The sequence below is a fragment of the Prionailurus bengalensis genome, chromosome D1 (genome assembly GCF_016509475.1).
Source record: "Prionailurus bengalensis isolate Pbe53 chromosome D1, Fcat_Pben_1.1_paternal_pri, whole genome shotgun sequence".
NCBI classification, from domain to species: Eukaryota; Metazoa; Chordata; class Mammalia; order Carnivora; family Felidae; genus Prionailurus; species Prionailurus bengalensis.
The window spans coordinates 59314823-59334863 of record NC_057346.1 but is presented as its reverse complement, the minus strand read 5'-3'; the positions used below and the strand labels follow the sequence as shown (position 1 = coordinate 59334863).

At 55.8% G+C, this 20041-nt stretch overlaps 1 protein-coding gene across 3 annotated transcripts in view; it reads right to left on the bottom strand.

Annotated features, from left to right (window-relative positions):
- Positions 1-20041, bottom strand: part of PDE2A (phosphodiesterase 2A) — a 94316-nt gene that overhangs the window by 10562 nt on the left and 63713 nt on the right. For all 3 annotated transcript variants that reach the window (XM_043580325.1, XM_043580323.1, XM_043580324.1), the window contains 10 exons: positions 17703-17791; positions 10266-10375; positions 9367-9422; positions 4068-4127; positions 3331-3484; positions 3101-3153; positions 2832-2906; positions 2680-2721; positions 2055-2123; positions 1682-1812 (listed from right to left, as the gene is read on the bottom strand). In XM_043580325.1, coding sequence (XP_043436260.1) covers positions 1682-1812; positions 2055-2123; positions 2680-2721; positions 2832-2906; positions 3101-3153; positions 3331-3484; positions 4068-4127; positions 9367-9422; positions 10266-10375; positions 17703-17791 — 839 coding nt within the window. The remainder of the gene's footprint in view (positions 1-1681; positions 1813-2054; positions 2124-2679; positions 2722-2831; positions 2907-3100; positions 3154-3330; positions 3485-4067; positions 4128-9366; positions 9423-10265; positions 10376-17702; positions 17792-20041) is intronic.

Sequence of the window (20041 nt, the reverse complement as noted above, 5' to 3'; positions counted from 1 at the left end):
CCCTCCTCCCTCTTGGCCCTGAAAATAAACTCCAAGTCTTGAAGGCAGGGACCATGACTGTACCACCCAATGCAGAGCCTGGTACCAGGGAGTTATATGGGAGGTGTTTGCTGACTGTTTTAACTATACTCTACCTCTGCCCTGGCCACCAGCCCCATCACACGCCCGGCTCAAGGGACTCTGGAGTCCCTGTTCTCTGGGCTCCAGGCAGCTTGTCTGCAGTCACTGCTCTGAGCTGAACCTCACCTTGGCTCATGCAATCATTCAGCACTCACTCCCTGAAATATGTGGGACCCAGAGATGGCCACAAAGTTGTCACCAAGGCCCCATCTCATTTCCCTTCTGACACCACCTTTCCTCCAGGTTTAGGGCCATCTCAGAACCCAGTCTCACAGACAGCAGCCCCTTATGAGCCCCTTCCCTCTGTATTCCCCTCCCCAAAGGCCTTTCCCGGGGCCACCTGACCAATGCAGGGCTGGATACAGTAGGTGCCCAACTTGTGTTTATTGAATGGTGTAAATGCTCCCACCGCTAGGATACCAACCACAGATGACACAGATCCACATCCTCCCTGCCTCAGCGAGTTCTACTTCATCACTGTCTTCACTTCCCCAGGCCTGTCCAACTGCCTACAGAGCTCTGTGCTGGCGGGTCCTGCTACTCAGGTCTATGACTTTCATATCTCTGCCCCACCTATGCAGACTCTGTCCCTGTGCTTCTGACATCTCTATAGTCCCAACATCCCGGTCTCCACTTTCTGCAGGACCTCCAGGCCCTCAAACCCAGTCTGCTTGCTTGAGCCCCAGGGGCCAAGCTCTTTGTCAGTATCTCTCTGCATCCCAGAATCAGGACCCACCCCTCACCTGCCTGCTTCTCCCTCCCTATATGATCCAGGCACAAACTGCTAGACCATCTGGACCAACTCTGGCAGCATTCACATACTGAACCTGCACCCAGGATAGACATGGCTAATCAATCACAGCATTGTTTCTCACTAAACTAATATTCATTCTCAACTCACTGTTTCAGGCAGCTACCACCAAGTAATGAGTTGGAGTAGAACAGCAAATCTATTTGTGATACTACTTTTAGACCCCAATCTGACCTCAGTTCTTGCAAAATGCTTCCTAAGCCTCTTTACCTGACTCTGCCCTGCCCCTCCGTTTCAAATGATCCTTATAGCTGCCCTATCAGTGTCTCTAAAGCCCTTTAGCTTAGCCCAGCCCCCCAGCCTATTCCCTTTAGCCCTTGCCCACAGTGTGATTGCTGCTCTGTGGGTCCCAAGGAGTTCACCCATCCCAGAACTTACCACCCCTCCATCAGCCAATTCCCAGCAGAAAAGCCAAAACAGGGTGATGGCAAGTGGGGGAAAGAGCAGGACTCTAGCAGTGGATAGCCCAAACTGGAGGCAGTGGGCAGACAGAAGGGGAACTCATTTGGACCTCAACGTGATTTTAAATAAGCCAAAATGGGTGATGGAGAGTCAACAATTACCTGCACCCCAGCCAGCAGCTGCAAGGGTCTGGCACCTTCACAATCCCATAGTCTCTTGCAGCAACAAACCATTTGACCCACCACTGCTGGGGCAGTATCCCCTGCCTGGTGCCCTTCCCTGTTACCCTAGTAGAGAGCCCTGCCCAGTCTTTCAGCTTCTGATCCACCTCACCCCACCAAGACTCACAAGTCTCCCCCGAGCTTGTTGAAGGCGCAGGCCAAGGCCACCACCTGGTCAGTGGCCCGGCTGATGACAGGAACACAGAGCATCGCCTGCAGCTCACAGCCCAACATGCTTTGCAGCTGTTGCACATCCTCCTGCAAAGGGGGAGGTGTGTCAAGGCAGGGAAGGAGGGAGAGACCATGCTTCCCTCCCCTAGCCCTCCACCACACTCTGCAACAGGCAGTTCTAAGGGACCTCTGTGAGATGGGAAACCCTAGGACATGGGTATGGGTTGGGAGAAGGTCCCTGGGGCTTGTTTCCCCCATTCCCAGGCTGCCTTGTCCCAGAGACCCTGTCCCTTTGCCTCCTCCCCTGGTCCAGCCAGGCCATGGCTTACAGAGGTGAGATCCTTCAGCTGGATAGACTTCTTATCTTCCACCACCTGGCCCAGGCGTCCTGTCGTCAACTGGAGAGTGAAGAGAGGCTGAGCCAGGGCCTAGTTCTCTCTAAGGTCAGGTGACCTCAGACTCAACCCCCCTCGCAAGTCTGGAAGTTTCCAGACCTTCCAGACACCTTCTTCAGTAAGTCCAAATGGTGGGTAGAGTCAACACTGGGGGGCGGGGGTGGAGGGTGGGGTGGGGTGAGGGTCTGCTCTTGACTAGAATCCCCTTTGGATGACTTTAGGGTCTTCCCTAGTTAGGAGAGAGAAAAGCAAACCCCAAGGATTCTCATTGATCTCAAAGATCCTGAGAAAGCCAAATCCAGAAATGTTCCAACAGAAGTGAACTGGCCCCAAGTAAGCCTTTCTATAGATTGTAAGAGAGCTCTCCTAATGGATCCTGTTCATGAAAGATCGTGACCTCTTATAACATTTCTTAATAGATCCCAAGATCCAGATAATTCCATCAGATTCCAAGAGATTCTAGTAGAGACCCCAGTCTCTCTGGGCAGATCCTTGGAGTGCGTAGCTGGCCTTAACTGCTCCCACAGAATCCAATACAGAGGACGGTCGCGAGACTCACCGGAAAGCTGGTTTCTTCCTCCAGCACTTTATCTCCGATGACCTGAGCAGCAGAGCGGGGGTGGGGGTGGGGGCAGTTAAAGGGTGGGCAAGGCTGTTCCCCTCGGTGACCTGAGCCCCCTGCCCAGCCCCATAGTGGACCTGGGCCCTCACCTTGCAGGAAAGCTGGAGATTATCCTCGGACACCAGCAGGAGGCAGCAGCGGGATGCCTGGGTCTCCTGCTGCAGCTGAAATGCAGGGACCGAGAGGGGCTGACGGCGGATCTAGGGCCACCCCCACTCCCCAGCTCTCGCCTCTCTGAGGCTCCTCAGGTAGAAGGAGGAGAGAGGAGGGGCAGGGCGTCGGAATCTGAACTGAGAAGGAGGGCTCACTGGGACCTAGGTCCCTGGAGGATCTCAGGGGGAGAGGCACGGGCACTCACGTATTGGAGGACTTTGAGCTGGAGGGACGAGGCATCCAGGTCGTAGAGTTCCCCTGCAGTGGCGACGCGCCGGTCAGAGAGAAGGCTCGCAGACTTCCCCAGAGGTGCTCCACCTGTCCGCTCAGCCCATGGACCTCCCTTCCAATTGCCACCTGGCTCCCCAACCCAGACCGCACCCCCTCCAAGGGGCCCCTCCCTTCCAGGTTAGACCCGCTGGGCGGAGTCCTTACCGCACAGCTGCAGGATCTTTTGGTCCTGGTCGGTGTGAGCCACACCGCCCTTCTGGTCTCCCGCCACCCCCGCCGGGGGGTTCCGGACTGCTGCCGAGGCGGCGCCAGGCCCCCGGGGCTGCAGAGCCTGCACCCTTCGCAGGGCCACCAGAGCCTGGGACGAGCAGGGCGGTCAGCGAGTCATTCGTCCCACCTTCACCGCACACACCGCGTCGGGACCCTCGCCCTTGCTCAAACCGTTCTCCGTCGCGGGGAGCCCACCACCCCCATCCCGGTCCCAAACAACGCAGCCCTCAGCGCTCCACCCCGCCTGTGGGCTCCCACTGCCCCAGGAGCGTCCTTCCGCCCTTGAACAGCTAAGTACAGGGTTGTCTCCCCCGCCTGCCCCCAGGCTCTTACAAGACAGGGCAGGGTCAGATTTCTCAGTGTCTCTAGCACTCACGGGAGTAAAATCCCAGGAAAGAGCCTCATTATCGTGAAGGGCATGGTCTTTCCTAAGTATTGACAAGGTGTTTGTGTTGCCTCATCTCACCGGTACCATAAGCAGGTCAGTGCTATCCTTATCCTCATTTTCAGATGTGAAACTGAGGTTCAGAGAGGTTAAGTGACTTGCTCAAGGTCATACAGCCCAAAGATGCTGCACTGCTTGTCCAGCTCCCTGGCCAGATCATCTCCCCACCGGCTATGATGAGGGCCTTCAGCAGCCCCCATCCTACCTCAGCCCTACCCTCACTCACATGCTTCTCCACGGCTTGCAGGCTCCACTCTTCACTGTCACTCAGCTGGCCACAATGCACCTGGAGGAATATGAGAGGGGGACCAGCTATGACCTCCCCTAGCCTCCTGTCTCTGCCAGAGTGCCCTCCTCATGCCCAGCACACGCTTGTCCCCACCAACACATACACACTCCAGTCTGTGGGCTTCAATGAGAAGCCCATCCTTCTGACCAAGCAGATAGCTCCTCCTTCCTCCAGGAAGCCTTCTGGGGCTAACCCAAAGAAATAGAACTTTTCTGATCTCTGTCTTTTCAGTCACTGTCCCATCAACAACACAGTCCAGGTGTTTAGTGAGGAAGGGGGTTACCCTGGACCCTCTTCCATCTCTCAGCCCGTAGAAACCTTAAGCCCTGATTATGGAATCAGTGGTATTAGTCTCAGCCTCCAGCTCCACCTTTTCTGAGTTGGGGTTTGAGCCACCCCAAAGTTTGGAGTAAGGGAAGAGGTTCAACATTTAGGATGCACCTGCTGTGCCTAAAGAACTTGAGAGGAAGATGGGTGAATGAATGAAAGGAGAGAGAAAGTGCTTGCCTTCCATGTGATTCTCTCACTAGCCCACAAGGCAAGCTTCTACCCTGCATATAAAGCAAGGCCCAGAAAGGTGGAATTGCCTTGGCCAAGGTTACACAGCAGGAAGTGGCAGAGTTGGGACAGCACCACCTACCCCCTCCCCTCTTCTGCCTATACCTTCCCCTCTTTGGATCCACTCTCACCCCTCCCATCCCCCAACCTCCATCATCCCATCCCTCTCCAACTTCCCTGTGTCAGTCACCAGGAATATCCTCAGCCCATCTTATCTCTGTGAAGGCCCTTCCCCCTACCCCTGCTTGGGCAGTTTGTAAGAAAAATGAGAGAGAGACAGAGAGAGAGAGAGAGAGAGAGAGAGAGAGAGAGAGAGGTGGTAGTCTGGGGCCCTGCCAGCCAGGCTCCCCACCTTGTCACCAGCTTCCTGTGCTGACTCAGGGCAGCTCACCACCTGCAGGGCTCCCCACAGTGCCTGCATGGGGTCCCTCCTTCATCCTCAGCTCCCCACTCAGCAGCCCCTGCCCGCCTCTGCTCTAGGTACCCTGCCTGGAGCAGATGGAGAGGAGGAGCCCAGCAGGTTCTCAGAAAGCTCACAGTCTGGTGGGGCGGGGTGGAGTGGGGGATACAATTGGAGGGGTGCAGAACCTCATACCTGAGGAAGTAGGAGAGGGCAGACTGTGTGGGTGAGAACCGAAGGCTTGTGGGAACTCAGAGGGGGAGGGCATCTGGGAGGGTTCCAGAACTGGCACTGAAGTATGAGGAGGAAATGTGGGGCCTGAAGAGGGGGGACACTGCAGGCAGGGGCTGTCCTGGCAGTCCTGGCTGGTAGGTGGCCTGGGGATATGAGGACCAGGGCCGGGGTGGGGTCCATGGTGCCGCAGGGGGAAGAGTCTTGAATGCAAGGCTAAGGAATTGGACTTTAGCTTAATTGTACTGGGGACCCATGGGGCAGACTTTAGCATCTGTGGACCAAAAATGGTATTGAAGGCTAAGCTCTGGATGAAGCGCCATCTATGACTCCCATAGGACAGGGAGTTGAAAGAGACTGAGGGCATGATTCATTTGTGTATGCTTACATAAACATGTTGGTATTTTACTGTGCTATCCTTTTTGTCCTTCTGCCTTGACCCATTTCTCAGGAAAAGGGAAGACTGGGACCCCCCCCCCCCCCCCCCCGCCACCGCAGGGCTGTGGGCACAACTAGTTCCTGGGTTGGCAATACAGCCTGGTGCCAATACAGAGCTGGTAGACTGAAGGAGAGCTTCAGAAGGGCTGGAGAAAAGGAAGGAATCGCAGAGCCCACCCCCACCCACTGGACCCCACCCGCCCAGCACACGCTCCTGGGCTGCCTCAGCCCATCCCCACCCAGCATATGCACAAGCGCACATACACAGTCTCATGAAAACCCTCCGCACTGCCCATACACTCGCTTTGCCATGGAGATACTCAGGGGTGTGTGCACACATGCGCACACAGAGTACAGTCCCAGACTCAAAGACATCTGCACACGCACACTCACAGCATCTACACCATCCATACGTGCACATGCGCACCTGTACCCAGGATACTTGGGTCCACACACCCAAGAGCCACGCACACACTTCTGGCCCCCCACTTGCAAACACACAATCACCAACATCCACACGTGGCTTTTTGCTCACCAACAGGAACACACACTTGCAAGCTACTCTTTCTTGTTAGTTAGGGAATGTGTCTGGGGTCCAGCGGAACACTCAGGAGTGGGCACTGGGGCTGTGGAGAGGGTTGAGAGCCCAGCACAACCCCTATAACCCTCACCCACATGAAGTTCAACATGGCTAATTGCACGAACACCTCATCCTCACATAAGGAGCTGGTGTGACTGGCACAGCTGAAGAGAAGAATGGGCATAAATCACGCATCAAATGCTAGAGACCAAGGGCTGCCCACTCCTGGGACTTATTATCCCAGAACTGAAAAATAGAGCTAAAGACTCTTTCCACACGAAGAATCTGCAATCAAAGCACCTTGAACTACAGGGTGCAGAGGCCCAGCACTCAGCCAGGCAGCCCGGCACCTGGCTGGCATATTCCTCAGAGAGCCCTCCATTGACCGTTTCTCCATCAGGCTCCAATATTGCAGGGCTCCCTGTTTCCTTGCTAGCATTCACCATCATTTCTAATTCTATCCTTATTTCGCTCACTTGTTTGAGGTCTGTCTCCCAACCCCTCCAGACTGTACGGTCTGTGAAAGCAGGGGTTAGTCACTGCTGTTTGCAGCACCTATAGCACACAATGCCTGGCGGTGCTCAAGAAATATGTCTTCCATTGATGGATGGATGGATGGATGGGTAGATGGAAGGACAGCTGGAAGGATGGGTACCAAGAGCAAACAAAGACTCCGAGAGGGGAATGGGGCTTGTGGAGGAAGTAGCTGGTGAGTCAGGCCTCCCAAAATATCTGCCTTGTGGCACTCCTTTTACCCTTTGTACCCTCTGCCCTGAGGATCTGGTAGCAGTTAGGAGGGCTGTGGCTGCCTGGGCTGCCTCTCGAAGGACGTGAGATCCACATCAGATGTGTATGTGTCGGGGAGAGGGGTGTCCTGGGGAAGTTCATTTCTACCTGAGTCGGAAGGCACAGGCTTGGAGTAGAGGCAGACTGTGAATAATCTAAACACCTGTCAAGAGCTCCTAAAAAAACCACAAACTCTTCACTGCCCAGGGTATTTGGAGGAGGTGGGCAGACAGTTGTCAGGAACTCCTCCTAACAGCCAAAGCCCCAGGTAACACCTTGCTCAACAGCACACATTCCACACCTCAGCCTCACCTGGATCAAGCTCTTTTTCCAACCACCCTGCTCCCCACCCTGCCTCGGCTCATGCTGTTCCCTCCTCTTAGAATACCCTTTCTAGTCTTCTCTGCCTGTCAACCTCCCCCCTACTCCCCAAAGCCCCACTCAAATGCTGCCTCCACCATGAGGCACCCCTTGTTGCCCCAGCCTCTGCCACTGGAGCACCTGCTAGCAGCATTTATTCCATTTGGCCAGTTGTAGCCTGAGGCTGTACCTGCCTTCCCCCAGACCGAGCTTCTAGAAGGCAGAAATGGGTCTCACTCCTCTTTCTGCCACCCTCCCTACACCCAGCTGGGATACCTAGAGCAGGGTTTTTGCTAGGGTGAATTAAATTTAATGTGGCCCCTCTGCCTCCCCAGCACACAACACACACATACACACTGGCCTTCCCTCTCCGCCCCCCCCCCCCCCCCCCCCAGGAGAAAGCAGAAGCCTGGACTCCCAGCTCAACCTGAGCCAAGGTGAGCAGCGGTCATGGCAGCCATCCTCCTGCCCGCAAGATGAGCAAACTCCAAATGTCCTCCTCTTGCTGGAGTTGCTGCCCTTCTGACCCAGCCCCTCCATAGGAGATCCTTCTCAGGCACCCCCAGACTCTTCTCCCTCCACAGAAGTGGGGAACCGAATTACCACCACCTCCCGCTGCCCACTTCTGCACGTTGCCCCTGGCCCTGGTCCCCTTCCAAGCCACCAGCTCTGGCACAGATTGGGACCAAAAAAGGGAGGGAAGCGGTGCTGAGAACTCTGTGCCAACAGCAGATCCATCCCCTGCGGGAACAGAAGCTGGGGGTGGGGGAGCAGCTTGCCGGAGAAACCGGAGAAACCGAGGGGCCGGCAGCTCCCTCAGTCAGGCAGATGGGGCTTCTAGGAGACCAAGCCAAGCACTCCTTCCTTCCTCTCCTCTCCTGCCCCCCACCGCGGCCGCCCCCCCACTCCCACCACCCTCCCCCGCCAGCAGCTCAGGAAAGGTCAGGCGCCTCAGAAACCTTTAATTCCATTTTAATGAGCTCTGGAGGAGTCCCACGGGCTCAGGAGGACCCACTCTTCATCTGCCCACGCCCCCTAGTCTGTGCCTTATTGAGGTGGTGCGGTGGAAGCGGACCCCCAATAGTGGCGATTTGGGGGCGCTAACCCTCGGTTTCTAGGACAGGACAATGATTTTGAATGCCCACCTCCCGTATGGGAGAGCAGGAAAGAGAGGCTGAACCAGCCCCACCAGGCTCAGCCAAACCCTGCCTGTGGAGCGGAAACCCGATGAGCTCCGCCAGGGGGCAGCAGAGGGCAGGGGGCGTCTTGGCCTAGGTTCTCTGCCTGACTGCACCCCCCCCAACCCCGCCCCCCTGCCCAGGCCTGGCATCCCCACTTCCCACAAAAGCCCCTTCCCCCTCCATCTCCCTCTCCAGGAAGACCGCCCTGGTCAGCCATGGGGCTGGATGCCTTCCCAGGCAGCCCCTCCGGGTGGGCCTCCCCCCTCTTGCTCCTGAGCTCTGGCCACCGGAATCTGACTGAACTTCTCATACTATCTCTACTTGTCAGGGCCATGTCCATCCATCATTCCTCAGTGTCTTCCAGGCCCTCTGTGGACAAAGCTCTTGGCCCCCAACCCAGCTGGGAGGATGCCAAAGAGGAAGTAAGGTCAGGGTTGCACCAACAGCTCCATGGGGCTGAGAAGTGCAAAAGGGACTTGTACATGTCTCTGGAAGTTGCTGACTGGGCCAGTGACTGAGTCCTGCCCATTCAAGGTAGGGCAGAGTGCTGGGGTGTGGGAGAAGCCAGACTCCTCCTAGACCCCATTTCCTCAACTCCAGCCCGGCTTGCTGTAATACACACACACACACACCCTAGACAGGCTCCATCCGCTATCCCTCCCATGGTCTCCACTCCCCCATCCCACCCCACACTGTTCTTACCAAGATGACGGCTGCCACAGCCCCAGCCTCCTTGTCCACCAGCGGCATGACCAGCACTGAGGGGGAGAGGGCAATGAGGTGGTCCTGTGGGGCCAATGAGGCTCAGAGATATGGAGCCAAGCCCCAGGGTGGGGGAGACAAAGACACAGACAGAGAGGCCGGGACAGAGACACAGAAAGACCCAGAGACCCAGAGAGATGGGGGGTCCTGAGGCGGCAACAGAACAACCACAGCAATGTCCCCTGCATGGAAGGAAGCCCCCTCATGTTACAACTCTCCTGTGACCACCCCCAGCAACCCTGAGAGAGCAGGAGGCAGGTAAGGCTGAGCACCCCTATTTTACAGATTGGGAAACTGAGGTCCAGAAAGGGGAAGTGACTTGCCCAAGATCACACAGCAAGTCAGGTCTCCTGACTCCCAGTCTTGTGCACTTTCCACATCGAGACAGAGGACACAGACCTAGAGAGACTGAGACACGAGGCAGAGAGACATGGCGGACAGGGGGTGTGGAGAGGAAGAGAAAGAAAAATAGAGACAGTGACAGAGAAAGCATGACAACAACACAGCCCATCTAGCATGAGACACAAGCACGTGACCATTGCGGCCACTGGCCACTGAGCCCTAGTATGTGCCCGGCCTTTAACATGCGTTATCTCATTTGCTCCTCCTCAAAACACCCCCTCACAGTAGGTTCTCTCACCCCCATTTTATAGATCAGAAAATCGAGGCTCAGAGAAGTTAGTAGCACAATAGAGAGAGAATTAGATGAGGGGATTGCTGAAGACACAGAGCAAGAGGAAGAAGGAGACAGAGAGATGAAGACAGGGATAGAAGACGGATGGGATCTGGGGAGCAGGGGCACTGTCCCTCCCTGCCCCTGCCCAGTTCCCAGTCCTTACCTTGGGTATCAGGAGCCAGTGGGGCCATCAGTCTGGCCAACGGCTTCCCCGGCAGGTCCGAGGGTCCCAGTCCATTGCAGCCCAACCGCTTCCGGGAGATCACAGCCTCTCTGAAAAGAGGATGTGATCCCACCTCTCAGTCCCTGGATCAAAAAGGTGCAGGCCGCAACCTGGGGACACACAGCAGGCTGGACTCTGCACATCTACAAGGATCTAGACAAGCTGACCGGCCATAGGGGAAGAGATAGGAACCCTGACCTGTCATGTGGAAGAGGCAGGCAGCCACAGTCTGGCCTCTGGTGCCTCTTTGCTGGTGGGTATGAGAAAGTACCCTGGGGCCCCGTGCAGGTCCCCCAGGGCAAGTAAAGCAAGGGCTCAGAGCTTTACTTTAAAAGGCCGCCTCTTTTAAATCCCGCTGTGGCCACTACTTAACCTTGGGCAAGTGGCCTACCTCTCTGAGCCTCCCAGGGAGAAAGAGTGTGGAGAAGAGGAGAACCCTAACCAGCTCAATCCTCAGGAAAGCCATTCTATACACCTGAAACTAGTGTTACACTGCATGTCAACCATACTTTAATTAAAAGAAGGGGGGGAAAAACATTCTAGAGCAACTTTCAGCGCTAAGCACAGGAGGGGGGACTCCAGAGGTAATCGTCGTAACTAAAGTACCCTCCGTTCCCTATGTGCCATGCACCATCCAAGCAACTCATAGAGATTGACTCAGAATTCCCAACAATCCTATGAATTAAATATTATCATCATTTTCCATTTTCAGGCAGAGACACTAAGGCACTGGGAGTTAGGAACCTCTCCAAGATCCCATGGTTAATAAGTGGTAGAGTCAGGATTTGAACCCAGGCAATTGGCACCAGAGCCCATACTCCTAACTGGCTGGTGTGTTTGAACCTTCCTAAAGACCTGAGGGGATGTGAGTTTCCAACGGGATTCGTATGAATGGGTGTAGGTGTGATGGAGGGGCAGCGGGCGGGGGTAGGTGATGTAGGAAGAATGAGTCTCTCTCTGCCCTCACTACACATACCACCCTACCCCCCCAACCCGCCTCTAGCTCTTCCTGCTGAATTAAGTGCCTGATTTTTCACCAACTGTCACTCCCTGATGATTAATTGTCCTGGGTTCCTCATCCCTCACGCTGCCTCCACTTAATTGTGTTTGTAGAAACTGCCTGGCCTGAAGAGAAGAGAAGCCTTGGGGGGCTGGAACTCCAGTGTGTGCATGTGGGGTCACTAAGGGGAGCCAAGCAAAGGCCAGATGAGGAAAAGAGAGGAGGTGGCCTACAAGCCTCCTGATTAGGAGGTCATGGCCTCTAGAGAAATTGAAGACTAAGAGGTTGAGCTTCTTGGTAAAGTTCATGCCACATTCTGAACTGGATCCATTCACTCCTGGCCTCTTGGTTCAAAATCTACAAGACCCGGTGGGGTGTCCCACCTTCTAGCCCTCACACGCTGGGCTATTAGGCTCTGGGAGTGCTAGGCCCCAGCTCTGCCCTGTCCAACTGTGCCAATCACCCTAGGAAGGAACAGGAATCTAGGGTGGCAGGAGGGCAATGCAGCCATGGTCCTGGAGACTAAATTGATAAAGGCGGGGTCTTCATGGAGGCAGGGGCCAGGCCACCTGGAGGCAGGTGACCCTCAGCCAAACCCCTCTTGTCGAACTCACCCAGCCACTTGGCCTCGCACCGTCTGGTTACTAGGCAACCACAAGGTGGCACTGGTCCCTCCGTTGCTGGTCAGTAATGGCTGTAGTTTCACCTCTCTGACCCCTGACACCCCTCTTCCCCCAACCCTGCCCCAACCAGGGGCTGGCTGCCTTGGCTTTGCCCTCTACCCCACACCCCAGGAACCTGATGAAGCCTTTCTTCTTTTCTGCACAAAACTCCCTCCTCTGTGCTCATGGCTCCATGACTCTCCAGCCCCAACTCTATGAGCTCCAGACCCCAGATACCCAAAGTCCTCCTGGAAGCCTGCCCTGGATGTCCCAAGGTTGTCAAAGGCACCCAGTCCCAACCTGAATTTATTCTCTCCACCACCAAAAAGTGGCACAACCATCCCCCGGGTCCCTTGTGGCTTGTCCACAAACTGTCCCAGCTACCTTCCTCTTCCTCACTTCCCCCATCCAATGAGTGAATCACCTCCCATGCATCTCTCACAACTGTTCCCCATGGAATTAGTATCAGAGAAGGCTTCCTGGAGGAGGTGATGCTGAGTTGGGTCAAGGCAGACAGGAAGGGATGTGCAAGCAGATGGAACTGCATGTGTAGAGGCTCAGAGGAGAGAAAGAACATGTGTCTGCCGGATGGCCCAACTGCAAGAAGGTTAGTGTGTCTGGACAGCTTGGAGCGAGGCTGGAGAGAGCCCTGAGGAGCTCGGCATGATCCTGAGGGCAGTGGGAGCACCAGGAGGGACTTGAGTTGGGGAAAGTAAAGGTCAGGTTTGCTTTCAGGCGCATCAGTTTAGCTGCTGGGCAAAACTCTCACTACAGAGGGAGAATCTGAGAGACTGGAAACCTCTTGTAAGGGAGGGCCTCTGGTCTCAGTGGTCCCTGGTCAGCAGAGGAGAGGCAGGGCTTGGGCAGGTCAACCTTGACTGAGCCCACATCTCTCACTGAACACTGGGGCCTCCCGGGGGGTTAAACCCTCAGAAATCCTTAACCTTGGCACCTTGCTCCGCAACCTGCCTTCCCTGGCCTGGCCACATCCCGCAGTCCCAGGCAGGTCTGTGCCGGGCCATGCTCACCTCAGCCCACCCCCCATGCAAGCCCTTTGCCTCTGCTGCACCCTTCCCAGAGCTGTTGTCCCCCTGGAAGTTTTAAAGACACCCACAGACTGGAAGGGGAAAGGGAGGGCCCAGGCTGAGTCTCCTCCACCCAGATGAGGGTGGGTGTTTGTCTACCCTCACACCCCAACGGCTCCTCCCTCAATTTAGGACCCTCTGCCTGCCTCATCTCCCCTCCTGACGACTCCAGCCTCCTACCTCCACCTGCCAAGCTGATGGTGGGGATGAGGGGACTCCATGCCAGGGGCCAGCTGTACAGGTTGAAGGCTAATGACTCAGCCCTGGTGCCTGGGTGGTCATGGCTGTCCCAGTGACGATAAAGACAGATGGGCACAGAGTGAGGGGAGGAACGGGCGTGTACTTTATGACAGTTCTGTTCCTTTAACAATTATTTGTTTAGTGGCAAGAGTGGAGAAAAAGGCTCTCTGTTGGTAGGGTCAATGGCCTGGAAAGAGCTGAGTGCCCAGGCCCCCTTCTATTCCTCTGAGCCCCTTCTTTGGTGAGGCCCCATCCCCTTTACTGAGCACCACCCCCCCACCTCCTAGGGCCTCAATCTCTCTCTGACCTTTCATCTCTCTAGGGGACAAATTATGATTCAGCCCAGAACCTGCACCCTCTCCTCCCCTTCCCTCTCCCAGAATGTGAGACTCCAGAGATGGGAAGAGACTATTTCCTGTGTCCTTTGAGACAAATCAGAGGAACACAGATTCTGTGGTAAAAGAGGACCAGGTCAGCTCTGAGGAAGGAATGTGTCAAGGTTGGGCCCTGGGACCCCCAAATGGTAGCAGAGGGAGACAAGCAGCTGGGGCGGGTGTGGGTGGTGTCCCCGTGGCAGCTGAAAGGCCCCAGACTCTGCCACACTCAGCATTGGGTCACGAGAGGCTTCGAGATGGCAGGAGACACAATAAGAAGGGGAAGGTGGCAGGGCTGGGGACTGAAATAGGCTGGGAGATTGAGGGGGCTCCAACAAGAGAGAGACTTCCAGGAGGTTCTCCCCTCCAGTTCTTGGAATTCAGAGCTGGACCAGCCCTCAGACATTGTAGTGTCTTACTGTCTCCCAGGAGTGGACGGGGGCCCAGCGCGATCTCAGGACACCTCCCCGGATCCCAGGTCTCCTGACTCCCAGCCCGTGTTTCTTCTTGTGGAAAGACCCATCCCTGAGGGAGGCTGTCATGGCCAGACACCTTTTCTGGAAATTGGATCTTCCTTAGTGTCAGGGAACTATGGAGCGGGCCTCCTAGAGCGCCTCCAGCTGGGCTGTGGGAGATTAGGGAAATGTGGCTGGTTGAGATGGAGACACACAGGGAAGGGCTTTGCTAGGGACAAGCGGGCATGAGCCAGCACGAGGGGGGCAGGGAACCCAAAACACTTGGTGAGGATGAAACTGGGCACCTGCGAGCCCACAGGGGTAAGGGGGCAGTGGCAGGAGGGGCCTCTCCATTGTCCCTTGGATGTCTCCCCTGCCTCCCTCATACTTCCCTGAGCCCGTCCTCTGCCCCTTACCCCCGGGTCCTTATCTGTCTTTATGACCCGACTCTATTCACACCTGCTGCTGTTTGCCAGCCCTGCCAGCCCTCCAGGGTTTCCTGGAGCAGGGCCCCCTCCACTGGGCATCTGCCTCAGCCTCAGGCAGGTGCGCAGTGTGCTGCTGGGGCCAGAACTGCAAAGGTCACCATTGGAAGGATCCTGTACCAAGCCCCATCCATTTTATAGAAAAAGACTGAATGAAGCAAGAAGGGAAGTAATTTTCTCAAGGTCACCCAGATGGGGAAATTGAGACTTGGGGGTGGAGGGCAGCCAGCAACCACTGAGCTCTGACTGTGTACAGGGCACTGTGTATCCATTACTTCATGACACCAAAAGACAGGTCCTACTGTTATCTCTGTTTTAGGGATAAGAAAACAGGCTTGGAAGTGGACACAGGGAGGCAGCAATGGGGCCAGGGTAGGATCCAGGCCTATCTGACTCCCATTCCAGTGTTCTTCCCTCTTCCACATACCGAGCTAGGTCTTAGCCCTTGTCTAGCGGGTGGGCTCAACACCAGACACGGAGAGGGCAAGCATAGCACAGATTTCAGAAGACGGGACTGACCTCAACCTTCACCCCCCATCCTTACCAGATTGAAGGAGCTTTGATCTCTGTGTCCCCTGGGATGTGTACTGCCTCACCCCTCTTGCCCCTTACCAGCCTCTCCTCCTCTGACTTCTCTGATTTCTGAGCCCTGTCTCCCAGCAGGCACTCACCTCCCCATCTCCACTGAACTCTGGGCCAATTGCATTGGAACATTCACTTTTTTAAAAAAATTTTTTTAATGTTTATTTATATCTGAGACAGAGAGAGAGAGAGACAGAGCATGAGTGGGGGAGGGGCAGAGAGAGAGGGAGACACAGAATCCAAAGCAGGCTCCAGGCTCTGAGCTGTCAGCACAGAGCCCGACATGGGGCTCGAACCCACAAACTGTGAGATCGTGACCTGAACTGGAGTCGGTGGCTCAACAGACTGAGCCACCCAGGCGCCCCAAGGAACACTCACTTTTAATTGCCTTTTATTTCTTTTTCTTCTTCCCTTCCCCTTCCCCTTCCTGTTTCCTTTCCCCTTCCCCTCCCCTTTCCCCTCCCCTCCCCCCATGCTCTCCCCTCCCCTCCCCTCCCCTCTCCTCTCCTCTCCTCTCCTCTCCTCTCCTCTCCTTTCCTTTCCTTTCCTTTCCTTTCCCTCTCCCCCCCCCCCCATCCCCTCCCCTCCCATTCCCTTCCCTTTCCTTCTTGTTACTTTTTCCAAAGGCTTTACTGAGTCTGAAGTGGTTGTGGGGGCAGGGGGTCAGGGGATACTGAAAGAGCTGCTGATGCAAAAGATCTGAGACCCCTCCAAGATGCCTGGACCAAAGTCACCCCATCCACCCCCCCACACACAGCAGAAAACCTAAGGGGAGCATTTGCAGGCTCAGAAGGGGCGGAGTAAACCCATCATGCTCCCCTCCTGCTTTCTGAGCCCATGATCCTGCAACCCTCTCCCAGGAAGGTCTTCCTGGGCCACTTTGAGGAAACTTCTTGGACGGAGCAAGCTCATATGAAGCAAAGTTCTTAGCAGTAGGTGTGCTGGCTCAGAGGAGAAAGGGGGTTATTACAGCATTCTTTTTCCTTAAGATTCCAAAGACCTTCCAGCCCTATTTTACAGTCTTACAGAAGGGACAGTAGAAGCCAGAGAAGGCATGGCCGGCTGGGTTCACACAGTCCTTGAAGGGAGGAGTTGTCAGGAGATAACTGAAGGGGAGAGTGTCACTCACCACCCATGCCATGGGGGAGCCAAATGGGAGAACAGGAGGTGGGAAAGCTCTTGGGTTGTTGGAGAGGCACCGGCCCCTTCCACGGGGGAAGGGCTAGAGAGAGGCCAGCATCCAGGAATCCAGGGTCCCAAGTACCAGGAGGAGCCTCAAAACCACCCACATCCCTAGCCTCAGGAACCTCTGGCATCCCTAAACAGCAATTCTTTCCATGGCTTCTGTGAAAGGAGAGCGTCTCGCCAGTCTCAGCTACCACCTGAAAAAGCCACATTGCTGGACTGCTTGGCCTGTTGGAAAAGCCCTCCCCTTCTAGTAACACCCCCACTGGTGCCCACTGGGCCCTCAGCTCCCGGCCTAGTGCTCCCTGGGCCCATGATGGCCCTGCAGTGCTTACGAGGCAGTGACCATGTCCTCCGTGGCCTGCCTTCCTCTGGACCAGCACTCTTGCCTGTCAACACTTTCTCATCTGACAAGCTCCACTTCCCCTCGCTGTCTCCCAAATGGCCAGGAGCCAGGAGACGGTGTCCCAGGCCTGCCTCTGTCTCACACCAGGTATGTGGCCTTGGACACGTCTCACGATGTTTGCCCATCTGGAAGATAAGGAGGCTGAATTCAATAGGCTCAGAGGTATCAGGGGACCACAGAGCACTGAGCCCGATGTTCCTAAAGTCAGCGATTCCAACATTCTATCATAACAAAAGTAAAACCAGACCTTTAGCATTTCTTATGGATTCAGTTTTAAGTGCTGTGTTAAGCTCATTTAATTCACCCCCAACAATCCATGAGATAAGTACTATTATTATTGCCATTTACAAACAAGAAAACGGAGGCACAGAGAGGTTGAGTACCTTGCCCTGGGCTATACAGCTAGTAAAAGGGAACTGGGATTTGAACCCAGGCAGTCAGGCTCAGAACCCACAGCAGGACACTGTCTCTGATCTCCTTCTCCCTGCTCTCACATACCGGGTTGACACCATGTGCTCCCGCAGGTGCAGCATTCTGTGATTCTGTGAGAACTTCCCAGGCAGTTCTCATAGCCTGCTGGGTTCTAACTGATAAACTGCAGCCCTGACCTTCTGAGACTGGGCTCTGAGGAGGCTGCAGCAATTTAGAAGAGCTCTCCAGGTTTCTAGAAGAAAACCTACCAGTTGGCCCTTTCCCTGTGCTGTCCACTGCCCCAACACAACATGAGAAAAGACACTGCTTCTCCCCTCTGGGGGGTGCCAGTGACCCAGCCAAGGAACCCCAGCTGGCAGGGAAGCTGAGGTCAAGGTCAGGTGGGGGAGATCAGACTGGATGACTTTGGAAGGTCCCCCAGGCCTGAGATCCTTGACTGTGCTAGAGGCAGTGGGGTGCAAAATGGCTCACCGGACTTTCCCCTCCTGGGGCAGCTCGTGGGGGGGGTCCTCACACACCAGCCGGGACTCCCCATCCAGCAGGTAAGTGTAGACAGTCTCCTAGGACAGAAGGCACTCATGAGACCCTATACAGAGCCCTCCCAGCAGCCCTGTCCCAGCCCAGACATGGATCTGGGTGACAAGGTCACAGACCCTCTAGGAGTGGGATCAAGCATCTGTTTGTTTTTACTCCCCAGGTGATTCTAACATGTAGCCATGGTGGAAAAAGTCCCTTATGAACTTACACCTCACCCTCTCCTCTTGGAGGGGGTTCTCTGGGCAGGCAGTGACCCGTGACCCTGCAGGCTTTCCTTGTCTATCACCCCAAATCCAAAGTGCTGGGGAAAGAGTCTGAAGGACTTAAGGTGCAGACAAATCTCACCCACCACCCACCTCAGTTTGCTGGGACTCTAGCCTCAGCAAACAACTGAGTGGTCTACGCAGGGCTAAATGCCAAGAGGGGCTCAGAACACCCTGGAAGAGTCCCTCCTACCTCAGAGACACAAGTAATTCTACAAGAAACCACACACTGTGACTCAAGCCAGAAGGACTTCCCGGAGGAAGTGACCTTACATCTGTAACTACAGTAAAAATGAAACACATTCTGGGAGTCGGTGAGGCACAAAGAGTGGCTTCTGGGCCAAGTAGCAGGCAGGCAGTGTAAAGAGCACAGAGCATTTATGGAACTGACAGGGGAGTCAGGGGACACAGGAGGTTGTCTTAGGGTCAGCAGGGCCTATAAACATTTGGAGGAGACTGCTGTGAGCCCTGAGAGAGAGGAGCAGGTGCGCATTTTGGAGTGATCACTCCCCAGAGCGAGATCAAAGCTCTCTTCGAAGCTTGTCAAGTCTTCAGCTTGTCAGTCTGCCTTCCCCAAGGGCCCAGAGCCATTTTGGCCTCGGTTGCAGGCCAGGTCTTGGCAGAAGTGGTTGCCCTCACGGCAACCCCACTACCCCACGGGTGAAAAATCGACATCCCCTCCAAACAGGACTGGTCACCCCGAGGGATCCGTAACCAGCTCATTCAGCCCAGCCTCACTGAGCGCCCCACCGTGCACACTCTGGGTGCGGAGGGAGGGAGACCCAGAGGCCGGTGCTGTCCAGAAGACCCCGAGGGGTACCCACGCACCCAGGTAAGTATCCCGAGGGGCGCTGTTTTCTTGGTGCGGGCAGGCAGGTCTCTCCTCTCTGCTGCGCTGCCAGGGAGGGCTTCTGGAGGAGATGACACTGGAGCCAGGCGCTGAAGGCCCACCCGTAGTAAGTGTGCCAGTAAGTGTGGAATCCCTCTCAGCTGAAGTAGCGGCCCTTCTGCCACTGTGGGTGTCCACAGTCCTGCCAGCCACTCTTGTTGTTTTTGGCTGCCCCCACCCTCCCAGCCCCAGTTCCAGTCCTGCTTCCAGAGAACCTGAACCAGTTCATTGGTGGTATGGGCTGGGGATGATAGGGCCTGAGAAGGGTGACAGGGGCAAGTCACAGGCCAGAACTGGAGGCCCCTTGTCCTCCAGGGTAAGGGTCTAGGCTGGGAGTTTAGGGATGGAGAAATCAGTGGGAGGGAGGCCTCTCCTCATCTATATCCAGCCTCCTTCTTGTCCTCCAATCCTTGCAGCAGCCTGGGAGGGGCCTGAGGGATTTGGCCCAAAGAGTTTAAGAGACCACCCGGCACACGGGGTCACACAGTGAGTCTTCCCCGGGCAGAGAGAGAGGTGGGTACACAAGGGGTGGGGAGCCTGGGAGGACAGATCCTCATCACTTCCGGATGTCCCTCTATCTCCCACCCCCTCACTCTCAGCCCTCTGGGTTAAAATTAGCTGAGTTTATTGGAGAGAAGGAGGGAACCATTTCAGACACATCAGCACCATCTGCATTCGGGGCTGCCTGCCACAATGGGTGCTGATGAGGGAGCCAGGTGCCAGAGGCTCTCCTCACCAAGGAGGAGTGTGGAGACCCCTCCCCCAGCGCCCCACCCCTCCCTGGGGGCTGAGCAGACACCTCCATCTCCCTCCCTCCTCTGAGGACTGAGTAGACCGCCCATCTGCCCTTCCCCCCACCCCCACTCCACTCCCTGGGGGCAGACCAGACCCACCCCCTCCAGTCCCTGCCCCCATTCTCTGGGAGCAGACCAGACCTTCCATCTCACCCCATTTCCTGGGGGCAGAGCAGACCCTCCCATCTTCCCCTACTTCCTGGGGACAGGTCAGATGCTCCCCCCCATCCCTGCTCCCACTCCCTGGGGACAGACTAGACCTCTTGCCTACCCACCCCTCCCTGGGTGCAGATCACACCTCCCATCTCCCCACCCCTCCTGGGTGTG